This window comes from Manihot esculenta, chromosome 7 (genome assembly GCF_001659605.2).
Source record: "Manihot esculenta cultivar AM560-2 chromosome 7, M.esculenta_v8, whole genome shotgun sequence".
In the NCBI taxonomy this organism is placed as follows: Eukaryota; Viridiplantae; Streptophyta; class Magnoliopsida; order Malpighiales; family Euphorbiaceae; genus Manihot; species Manihot esculenta.
In genome coordinates this window covers 30,056,940-30,069,212 of record NC_035167.2, presented here as the reverse complement: position 1 = coordinate 30,069,212, position 12,273 = coordinate 30,056,940, and the positions used below count along the sequence as shown (strand labels likewise).

Here is a 12,273-nt window from a genome sequence, read left to right as displayed (position 1 = left end):
TAGGTCACTTTCTGTTATAGAGTTCCCTCCATCTTGGTAATCAATGTAAAGAGTAAACACTTTTTTTTTTTCAATTTTTTATTGAATAAAATAATAAATCAGATTTTTCTAATTAATAAATTAAATATATTTAATAGATTATTAAATTTTTTTTTTGTTAATTCAAGTAAGAAATATTGTGTATATTATGATATAAAATTTAAATTTAGTTAAATTGTTAAAAATATGTATTTCGAATAACATGATAAATATATCTTAATAAAATAAAATTAAAATAAAATTATTAATGCATTTATTACAAAAACTATAAATTGTCAATAAAACTCATGGCGTGTTGTCTTATTCCACTAGAATATTTATTTATTTTTAAACTTTCTCTTAATATTTTTAAGAAAGCTATTAGCATATCAATCTCACATAATAGATCAAATACTAGGATTTTCATTTCTAATTATTTTTATTAAATCATTAGCCTGATTGTAATAATTTGAATTATCAATTTGATAATTCTGCCCACCATAACCATATATTGAAATAGTTTTAAATCCATCATAACCATATGGTTTTAGTCCGAGTCTGCTCTGACCACCAACGTCAGCCCATTCAAGTCTTAATGCACTATAACCACCACCATTTTCTAAGGTCAAGATAGGTTGAGATAGCGATTCACATTTATCTGAATCTGTTTTTGAATTTGAATCTCTCTCTTCAACCACTTAAACTTGTATACTTTTAAATTTTTTTTGCAACTCCTTTATTAATTTTTCAATATCTATATCTCCATCTATATGAATGAATCCATTCTCTATATCTAAATTTTTAATGAAAAGTCCTGCATCATCAATCACCGTTAATTAGGGCTAACAATCATATAATCAAATGATAGTAATTAAAATTTAAAAAAAAATAATATGATTAATTATAAATATAATAATTACCTTTATATTTCGATAAGAATTTGATTATTCGTTTCTCATGTTTCTTGCAAACGCAATACTTGCCTTTCAATTTGAGGGTTGTCATTGAGACTTCAAACACTCTGTTGAAGAAGAAAATTTTGAAAATTCTAATATATTTATATGTATATATATCTACCTAATTAGGAATTATTAGCGACGGTATTTTTTTTATTTTATTTTAAAAAAATTATACTATTTGAAAAATAACCAAGTATGTTTCTATTAAATAAAATTTTATGATTTGAAATTATTTAGAAATATTTAAATTAATTTAGTGCATATATATATAAATTTCTATATCATATGATTTATTATTTTGTTAACCCTTCTATTGATATTATAATTTATTAAAAACTAATATTATTTAAAAAAAATATAAAAAAAAATCACAATCATTAAATGACCCAATATTCACAGTTAGCTTAATTATAAATTATTTTATTTCCATTTATACTTTTCATGTATTTTAGCATATAATAAAAACATTTGATTTCTGTGAATCACAGACATAATGATTTATTTAAGTCAAAATATCATATTTGATATGAGTACAAATTCGGTTTATCTTTCATTAAAATAAAAAAATTCGGTTTGTTTATTTTTTAATTTAAAACTGAATTAAAAAATAAGATTATATATTTAAATTGAGTTCATTTATAAATAATTTTGAAATTTGGTTCCTGCATTTAAATTTATGTTCCTTTTAAAAGAATCAAAATAAACATTTTTCTCTTTAATTTATATTATTATTTATGGCCTTTTTTTAGATTGGGATGTGAAAAAAAATTTTATTTAACTAATAATTAAATATTAAATATTAATTTATATTAAACCTATATAAGATCACTATAATAATAAAAAAAAACTATCATAAGATCGTTTTATATACAATGATTATATCATAAAATTTCTACACATTAAGGTACAAACTCAAAAACCATCTTTAACTCCAAAAATTTAATTATATTAATATTTAATTTATAAAAAAATATTTTTTATTAAAAACCTGTATGATTATTTTCAGAAAAGAAAAGTAATTTGTAATTAAGTAAATGAGATCCATATAAATACACAGTTTAATTTGTCCAAGACTAAAGCTAATTAACTTTATAATCAACCGTATTTGTTTAATTAATTTGATTATTAACCCTTAATCACATGATTATAAATATTTATATGTATATATATCTACCTAATTAGGAATTATTAGGAAGTGTTTTTTTTTATTTTTTATTTTTGAAAATTATACTTTTCTGAAAATAAGTATGTATGGTTTTTAGTAAAAAAATCTTCTGAAATGAAATTGAAATTTTTAAATTAATTTAATATGTATATCTATATATAAATTTTTAAATAATATTATAATTTATTAAAAAATATTAATTTTTTTATCAAAATTGAGAACTATTAATTATTAAAAAAAGAATATTAAAAAAAATCACATCATTAAACAACATGTAATATTAGGAGTTAGCTTAATCATCAATTGTTAATCTTAAATTAAAATATCATGTTTGGTGGGATCTGAGATTCAGTTTATTTTTTATTAGGAGAAAAGAAATTCGATTTAATTATTTTTAATCAAAACTGAAATTGAAAAATGAGATTATATATTGGATTTGAGCAAATTTATATTGGTTCTTGATTTTTGCATTTAAATTTACTTTATTATTATATTTTTTAAAAATAATTAAATTAAATTATCTCTTTATTTTATAATTTTTATTATAATTTCTTTTATTAGTTTTTTAATTATATTAATATTAAATTTTATTAAATAATAAAAAATATTTTGAGAGATTTTTTAAAAATAAATAAAATTATAATAATCAATTTATATTTTACTATAATCTAAAAAATAAAAATGAATAATAAGTTTAAAACAATTAATAATAAATAAATAAATATTATATAACAAAAAATGTTATTTATCTTTTTTATTTTGATATAAAAATGAGAGAAGTTAAAAAGTTATTCAATTTTTACATTTATAATAATTAAATATTATTTATTAATTATATTAAATTTATACAAGACTCACCATTTATAATAATTATAATAAAAATCTATATTCTAAAGTTTCTCTTAGGGTGCTAATATATAAACTTACCCAAACATTATATTAACTCAGAAAAATTTTATCAAACTAATATTTATTTTCTTTTTATAAAAAAAAAAAGACATTATATAATTGTGAATGTTCATTAACATAAATTAGATGAGTTATTATTAAATATTTTACTTGTGTGAAGATTTAACGTATAATTATTTTTATTATAATAAAATATTAATAAATAGGTTAATAAATTATTCTATACATTTCATAATTTTTATAATTTTTTTAGTTATCACTTATCTCAAAATTATTATCCATTTAGATTTTGGTGAATCATTTAGATTTCAACCAAACCCAACCTTGCAGTATCATGGTGATTATAATCAGTAAAATGATTAAAATCAATATTATTAATTAAGCGAGTTATTTAGAATAAATATTCAATAATGAAAATTTTAATGTTTGTTCTTAAGTGTGAGATGCTTGTGTTACTAATAATTTGTTTTCAAATGTTAAATTTTATATAATTAAAAAAAATAATATTTAATGGATTATTAATTTTTTTTATTCAAATAAGAAATATTATGTATATTATGATATAAAATTTAAATTTAGCTAAATTATTAAAAGAGTTTGTTTTAAATAATATAATAAATATATCTTAATAAAATAAAATTAAAATAAAATCATTAATGCATTTATTAAAAAAATTTATAAATCGCAAAGCAATAAAATCCGACTGATGTCTTATTCCACATATTACATATATAATATTTATTTATTTTTTTAAAACTCTCTCTTATATAAACTCTTAATATTTTTAAGAAAGCTATTAGTATTTTAGAAGAATCTCACATTATTGAGCAAACTTTAGAATTTTCATCCCTAATTATTTTTGTTAAATCCATCGTATCCCGATTGATTATATGTTGAAATAGTTTCAAATCCACTATATCCACCATATCCCGACTGGTTAAGTCCTCTATATGGCTTTAGTTTTAGGCCATTCAAGTCTGATGTATTATGACCATCACCATTTTCTAAGGTCAAGATAGATTGAGGCATCGATTCATATTTATCTGAATGTGTCTCTTCATCTGAATTTATCTCTCCAACTACTTCAACTTGCATACTTTTAAATTTATTTTGCAAAGTCCTTCACTAATTTTTCAATCTCTATATCTCCATCTATATGAACGAATCTATTCTCTAAATCTAAATTCTTGATAAAAAGTCATGAAATATCAATTAATATTAATTAGTGCTAACAACCATATAATCAAATGATAATAATTAAAATTTTAAAAAATAATATAATTAATTATAAATACAGTAATTACCTTTATTTTTTAACACGACTTTGATTATTTGTTTTTCATATTCTTTGCAGACACAAGATTTGTCCTTCATTCGGAGAGCTCTCATCGACACTTCTAACACTCTAATGAAGAAGAAAATTTTGAAAATTATAATATATTTATATGTACATATATCTACCTAATTAGAAATAATTTGTTTTTTTCAATTTTATTTTTAAAAAAATTATACTATTCAAGAAATAATCAAGCATGATATGATTTATTATTTTATTAATCCGTCTATTAATATCATAATTTATTAAAAATCAATGTTATTAAAAAATATATATAAAAAAATCACAATCATTAAACGACTCAATATTCAGAATTAACTTAATTATAAATTATTTTTAAACTTTCTCTTAATATTTTTAAGAAAGCTATTAGTATCACAATCTCACATAATAGAGTAAATACTAGGATTTTCATCCCTAATTATTTTTGTTAAATCATTAGCCTGATTGTAATAATTTGAATTATCAATTTAATAATTCTGACCATCAACATCAGGCCATTCAAGTCTTGATGCACTATAACCAATAGGGATTCACATTTATCTAAATCTTTCTTTATTTGAATCTGTCTCTTCAACCACTTCAATCTGCATACTTTTAAATTTCTTTTGCAATTCCTTTATTAATTTTTTAATATCTATATCTCTAACCAATCCATTCTCTAAATCTAAATTCTTGATAAAAAATTCTCAAATATCAATTACCATTAATTAGTACTAACAACTATATAATCAAATGATAATAATTAAAATTTAAAAAAATAATATAATTAATTATAAATATAATAATTACCTTTATTTTTCGACAAGACTTTGATTATTATTTTTCATGTCCTTTGCAAACTCAATACTTGCCTTTCAATTGGAGGGTTGTCATTTAGACTTCAAACACTCTGTTGAAGAAGAAAATTTTGAAATTTCTAATATATTTATATGTATATATATCTACCTAATTAGGAATTATTTGCAACTGTTTCTTTTTTTTTTTTTTTTTTAAAAAAAATTATACTATTTGGAAAATAACCAAGCATGTTTCTTTATTTTATAATTTTTATTATAATTTATATTGGTTCTTGATTTTTTCATTTAAATTTACTTTATTATTATATTTTTTAAAAATAATTAAATTAAATTATCTCTTTATTTTATAATTTTTATTATAATTTCTTTTATTAGTTTTTTAATTATATTAATATTAAATTGTATTAAATAATAAAAAATATTTTGAGAGATTTTTTAAAAATAAATAAAATTATAATAATCAATTTATATTTTACTATAATCTAAAAAATAAAAATGAATAATAAGTTTAAAACAATTAATAATAAATAAATAAAAATTATATAACAAAGAATGTTATTTATCTTTTTTCTTTAGATATAAAAATGAGAGAAGTTAAAATGTTATTCAATTTTTACATTTATAATAAATAAATATTATTTATTATATTAAATTTATACAAGACTCACCATTTATAATAATTATAATAAAAATCTATATTCTAAAGTTTCTCTTAGGGGTGCTAATATATAAACTTACCCAAACATTATATTAACTCAGAAAAATTTTATTAAACTAATATTTATTTTCTTTTTATAAAAAAAAGACATTATATAATTGTGAATGTTCATTAACATAAATTAAATGAGTTATTATTAAATATTTTACTTGTGTGAAGATTTAACGTATAATTATTTTTATTATAAGAAAATATTAATAAATAGATTAATAAATTATTCTATTCATCTCATAATTTTTATAATTTTTTTTAATTATCACTTATCTCAAAATTATTATCCATTTAGATTTTGGTGAATCATTTACATTTCAACCAAACCCAACCTTGCAGTATCGTGGTGATTATAATCAGTAAAATGATTAAAATCAATATTATTAATTAAGCGAGTTATTTAGAATAAATATTCAATAATGAAAATTTTAATGTTTGTTCGTACGTGTGAGATGTTTGTGTTACTAATAATTGTTTTTCAAATGTGAGATTTTATATAATTAAAAAAATAATATTTAATAGATTATTAATATTTTTTTAATTCAAATAAGAAATATTATGTATATTATGATATAAAATTTAAATTTAGCTAAATTATTAAAAGAGTTTGTTTTAAATAACATAATAAGTATATCTTAATAAAATAAAATTAAAATAAAATCATTAATACATTTATTAAAAAAAATTACAAAGCAATAAAACCTGGCTGATGTCTTATTTCACATATTACATATATAATATTTATTTATTTTCTTTAAATTTTATCGTACATAAACACTTAATATTTTTTAAGAAAGCTATTAATATAGTAGGAGAATCTCACATTATAGAGCAAACTTTAAAATTTTCATTTCTAATTATTTTTATTAAATCATTAACATGATTGTAATAATTTAAAATTTGATAATTCTGTCCACCATATCTATATGTTGAAATAGTTTCAAATCCACCATATCCGTGTCAGTCCATTCAAGTCCAAAAATTTAATTATATTAATATTTAGTTATAATTTTTTTAAAAAATAAATTTAAAAATAATTTCTAATTAGGTAGATGAGATCCACATAAATACACAGTCTAATTTGTCCATAATTAACTTTATAATCAACCATATTTATTTAATTAATTTGATTATTAACCTTTAATCACATGATTGTAAATATTTATGTGTATATATATCTACCTAATTAGGAATTATTAGGAACTGTTTTATTTTTAAATTTGTGTTTTAGGAAATTATACTTTTCTGAAAATAAGTATGTATGTTTTTTAGTAAAAAAAATTTTTTTGAATTGAAACTGTTTTAAATTTTTTGAATTAATTTAATACGTATATCTATATATAAATTTCTAAATAATATTATAATTTATTAAAAAAATATTAATTTTTTGTCAAAATTAAGAATTATTAATTATTCAAAATAAATATTAAAAAAAATCATCATGTTGTCAATTCATATTTTCAATGTATTGAATTTTGTGTTGACTACACAGGTAAAATTTTAAATCAAAATATGTTTAGTGGGATTTGAGATTCAGTTTATTTTTTAATAGAAAAAAAATTCGCTATAATTATTTTTAATTGAAATTGGAAAATGAGAATATATATTCAATTTATTTTTTATTAGGAAAAAGGAAATTCGATTTAGTTATTTTTAATCAAAATTGAAATCGATTCAGTTTGAACTGATTTATATTGATTCTGAATTTTTGTATTTAAATTTACTTTATTATTATATTTGTTTAAAATAATTAAATTAACTTATTCCTTTATTTTATAATTTTTATTATAATTTCTTTTATCGACTTTTTTAATTATATTAATTATATTAAATTTTATTAAATAATAAAAAAATATTTTTTTAAAAAAATAAAATTATAATAGTTCATTTATAATCTAAAAAATAAAAATAATTAATAATTTTAAAATAATTAATAAATAAAAATTACGTCTTTAGATATAAAAATGAGAGAAATTAAAAAATTATTCAATTCATATATTTATAATAATTAAATATTATTTATTAATTATATTAAATTTATACGAAAACTCACCATTATTAATAATTATAAGAAAAATTTATATTCTAAAGTTTCTCTTAGAGGGTGCTAATATATGAACTTACCCAAACATTATACTAGCTCAAAAAAATTTTATCAAACTAATAAATAAACTTGTTCTTTGGCCCTGCTGCTGCATTTAATTCTTTTACCTGCTTCATTACCATGATCTAATTCTTGGAAGATACAATCACTGCAAAGGTAAAAATCCATTGAAATAAATTGTTTATGATTTATTTTTTTATTGAAAATAATAATAAATTAGATTTTTCTAATTGATAAATTAATTATATTCAATGGGTTATTACAATTTTTTTTGGTTATTCTAAAGAATGTTGTATATATTATTGTGTAAAATAAAATTAAAATAAAATTAATGTAATTAAAATTCTATTACTGTGGTTAATTCATTTTTACATTTGACTGGACAACCATTTTAGTTTCTGTCCTGGTTTCTTGTCTAGCATGATTTTACAATGGATTGTATTTGAAACAATTGTTTATTTGGTTAACATGAATTGATTCCAGCTGTTTTTCATTTCATCACAGCTTAAACAAAAAATATCCTCTGCCACGTCTGCCATCAAATCTGTTTTTGGACAAGAAGTAACTCGACAGGATGCCGTAAGGAATTCACTGGAAGCATATCTTCTGTTCCCAGTACTTCTAGTTTAGTACTTATTCTATTTTTATGATATATTTTTTTTTGCAGTCTGACAAATTGGAACGACTGAGGGAGAGGATGATAAAAGTGAGGGAGCTTTTTCGTGATACAGACTCCACAGAGTTTGTTATAGTTACAATTCCCACGGTAATAAATTTTCACAGTTGCTTAAATATTATCTATATTTTGAGTGACGGATGAATATTCTTGTTGTTGTAAGCTTGGCAAGAAACCTTTTTTTTTTTTCTTTTTCTTTTTCTTATTTCATTAATGAAAGTACTCATGCAAACTGCTTTGCTTGCGAACTGGGGAAGGATATCCAGTCTAGATGTACTTTTAGAACTGCAATATCCACCTTTGAATGTCCAAAATTCAAATATTCAGTGACTAATTCTCTTATTACACGATTTATCTTTTTCAGGTAATGGCGGTTAGTGAGTCGTCTAGGTTGCGCGCCTCCCTGCAAAAGGAGAATGTTCCTGTTAAGAGGCTTATTGTTAATCAAATTCTTCCTCCATCTGCCTCCGACTGCAAGTTTTGTGCAATGAAGAGAAGGGTATAGTAATTTATTATTCAAACTTCCAATAGCAGTATAAGAAGAAGAAAATGAAATTTTAACATTAACATTCGCTGTTCAAAACGTTTCAGGATCAGATGCGTGCTCTTGAAATGACACAAAATGATCCTGAACTCTCCGGCTTGACATTGATACAGGCACCCTTAGTTGATGTAGAGATCAGAGGCGTCCCAGCTCTTAAATTTTTAGGAGACATCATATGGAAATGAGCTCTGAATAACAATGTCACAAATGCACAGAGCTTCCCAAATCTTTGTGGTAGGCTTGCATACACTCAGGAGGAACAGAAAAGTTACCAAACAAAAATACTCGTGCATTGGCAAACAAATTCCATTACAGATTTTAGCAAAATTCACATTAGAAGAAACCATTTTGTTCCAATGGCAATTACAAGACACAGAAGGTGAAGCCCCCAATAAGCAAGAAGCCATGTAAGGAAGGTAACAGTTGAACCTGATAGCAAATTTGAATGGTGAAAAGCTGTATGATATCAGGGATCTAAAGAGTCAACTCTGGTTTTGCCGGTTAACTTTTCCACATTAACATGGTTCTTGTAGCATATACTAATTGAAATTTCTATTGTTTTTGTAGCATATACCAAGTCCTTTTGAATGTGCATCAGTTGTTTTTTTGGCAAGTGAATGTGCATCAGTTGTTTTTTTGGAGGATGGATCAAAGGGATTGGGTGTTGAAAGTACCAAAAAGATTTTGTCAGTATTGCAGAAAAATGCAATGAGGAAAGGGTTATATTATGGAGAGCCAATGGAGGCAATTGAATTTCCCCTTTTCCCATCAAAGGGTTTGAGGTTGAGGAGAAAGATTCAGGATTGGTTGAAAGAGTTCCAAAAACTTCCTTATGTATCACCCTATGAAGATAATTCACATTTAGATCCTAACAGTGATATTGGAGAGAAAAGAGTTGTGGGTTTGCTTCACGAATTTCTTTCTTTGTTTGTTGAGCATTCAGTTGAAAGGAAGAAGCTTTTGTGCCTTAAGAAGTATTTTGAGTTGCCCCAGAAGGTGCATAAGGCATTTGAAAGGCATCCCCACATGTTTTACTTGTCTTTCAGGAACAAGACTTGCACAACAATTCTTAAGGAGGCATATGGTGATGATGAACTGGCTATGGAGAGGCATCCAATGGCGATGATCAGGAAGAAGTACATTAAGTTGATGAAGGAATCAGAGGTGATTTTGAAGAGGAGAAGAGCAAACAATCCATTTCTTGAATATAAGAAGTTGGATTTTGAAATGGATTCTGTCAATGAAGAAAGAAGAGAAGAGGAGAAACAGTAGGGTTTCAGGCAGACTGGTAGAGACTAATTAGAGGTTAAAGTTGCTTTTACGTGATGTTCATTGCCTTTATTTTATAGAGTTCCCTCCATCTTTGTGATCAACTTTATAGTACTAAAAAAATGCAATGCATGCACGTTACCATGTCCTGAACAGAAAAAAAAAGAAGAAAGAAAAAAATCTAATCCTGTGTATCAATGTAAAGAATATTGGACTTCCAGCTTCATACAATTGGAGGATAATTCATTTATATTCAATTGCCCAAGTCAAATTTTATTCTAGAACTATTAGGTGCTTTTCTTAGACAGAAACTTCACCGAGAAAATTTTGTAAGGCAAAACGATTTGATAAACAACGAAATGCAAAACAACAAAGTGAACCAACACTGTCTATCTTTCCTTTTTTCCTTATTTGTTAGCTGCAAAGGCAGACAAAAGTGCTGTTTAAAGATTGATCTAGAACACTGCCAAACCATCATTATTAAACCACTCGCCCTACACATATAAATAATTTTATGAAATAATATTTGCTTTTGCATGAAATCAACTAGTTAAGGTTAGTATAGACCTGTAAGGAACTCTCTGGAAGCACATCTGCTCCCAGTACTTCTAGTCTTTGTACTCGTTCTACTTTTATGATATATATTTTTTGTAGTCTGACAAATTGGAACTAATGAGGGAGAGGATGATAAAAGTGCATGAGCTTTTTCATGAGACAGGCTCCAGAGTTTGTCATAGTTATGATTCCCAGGGTAATAAATTTTTACGGTAATAAATTTTTACAGTTACTTAAGTATTATCTATACGATAAGTGACGGATGAATATTCTTGCTGTTGTAAGGTTGGCAGGAAACCTTTTTTTCCTTATTTCATTAATGAAAGTACTCGTGCAAACTGCTTTGCTTGCAAAAATGGGGTAGGATATTCAGGCTAGATGCACTTTTACAACTGCAATATCCACATTTGCAATGAAGAGAAGGGTATGGTAATTTTATATTCAAACTAGTATTAGCAGTATCAGAGGAAGGTATTGAAATTTTAACATCAACAGTTTCTGTTAAAACCGTTTCAGGATCAGGTGCCCGCCCTTTAAATGGTACAAAATGATTCTGAACTCACCAGCTTGACATCGATACAGGCACCCCTAGTCAATGTAGAGATCAGAGGAGTGCCAGCACTTAAATTTTTGGGAGACATCATATGGAAATGAGCTCTGAAGAGCAATATTAGAAATGCAGAGAGCCTCCTCCATCTTTGTGGTCGGCTTGCATACACTTGGAGGAGCAGCTAAGTTACCAAACAAAATAGGAATAGTCATTCATTGGCAAACAAGATAGTTCCATTACAGCTTTTAACAAAATTTACATAAGAAGAAACCATTTCGTTGAGTGGCAATTACAGGATACAGAAGATGAAGCCCCTAATAATCAAGAAGCCATATAGGGAAGGTAACGGTTGCATGTTAAGTTTTTCCATATTAACATGGTTCTTGTTGCATATACATGAAGTTTGTATTTGTTCTTTTCAAGTCAGTTAGATTTCTCATGTAATAGTTCCATTTTTTAAAGTTTGTACTAATTAATATAGTATCATATAAGGAGCGGTTAGCCATTGCACAGTGAAATGAACAGTTCAATTGAATTGATTTTGGCTGAGAGAATTCAAGTTTTGCCCTCAAAATTCAGTCAGCATCCTCTGCTTTGCTGCCTTTTTGTCTTCTCCTTTTTTCTCCTTGCATTGACCTAGCATTGCAAAACGATAGGAGTGTAATCAAACCGAGTCGAA

The 12,273-nt window shown here is 23.7% G+C and overlaps 1 protein-coding gene and 1 long non-coding RNA gene across 2 annotated transcripts; both read left to right on the top strand.

Moving 5' to 3' along the window:
- Positions 1-8,492: 8,492 nt before the first annotated feature.
- LOC122724017 lies at positions 8,493-9,190 on the top strand. The gene is made up of 3 exons (XR_006351185.1): positions 8,493-8,579; positions 8,668-8,766; positions 9,041-9,190. It is a non-coding gene; the product is annotated as an uncharacterized LOC122724017 (long non-coding RNA).
- Positions 9,191-9,273: 83 nt separating this feature from the next.
- LOC110619126 (protein WHAT'S THIS FACTOR 9, mitochondrial-like) lies at positions 9,274-12,106 on the top strand. Its single transcript, XM_043958158.1, has 5 exons — positions 9,274-9,348; positions 9,788-10,525; positions 11,144-11,240; positions 11,330-11,468; positions 11,561-12,106. The coding sequence occupies exons 1-2, from the start codon at positions 9,274-9,276 to the stop codon at positions 10,490-10,492; spliced, it is 780 nt and encodes a 259-aa protein (XP_043814093.1). The 3' UTR covers positions 10,493-10,525; positions 11,144-11,240; positions 11,330-11,468; positions 11,561-12,106.
- Positions 12,107-12,273: the final 167 nt, after the last annotated feature.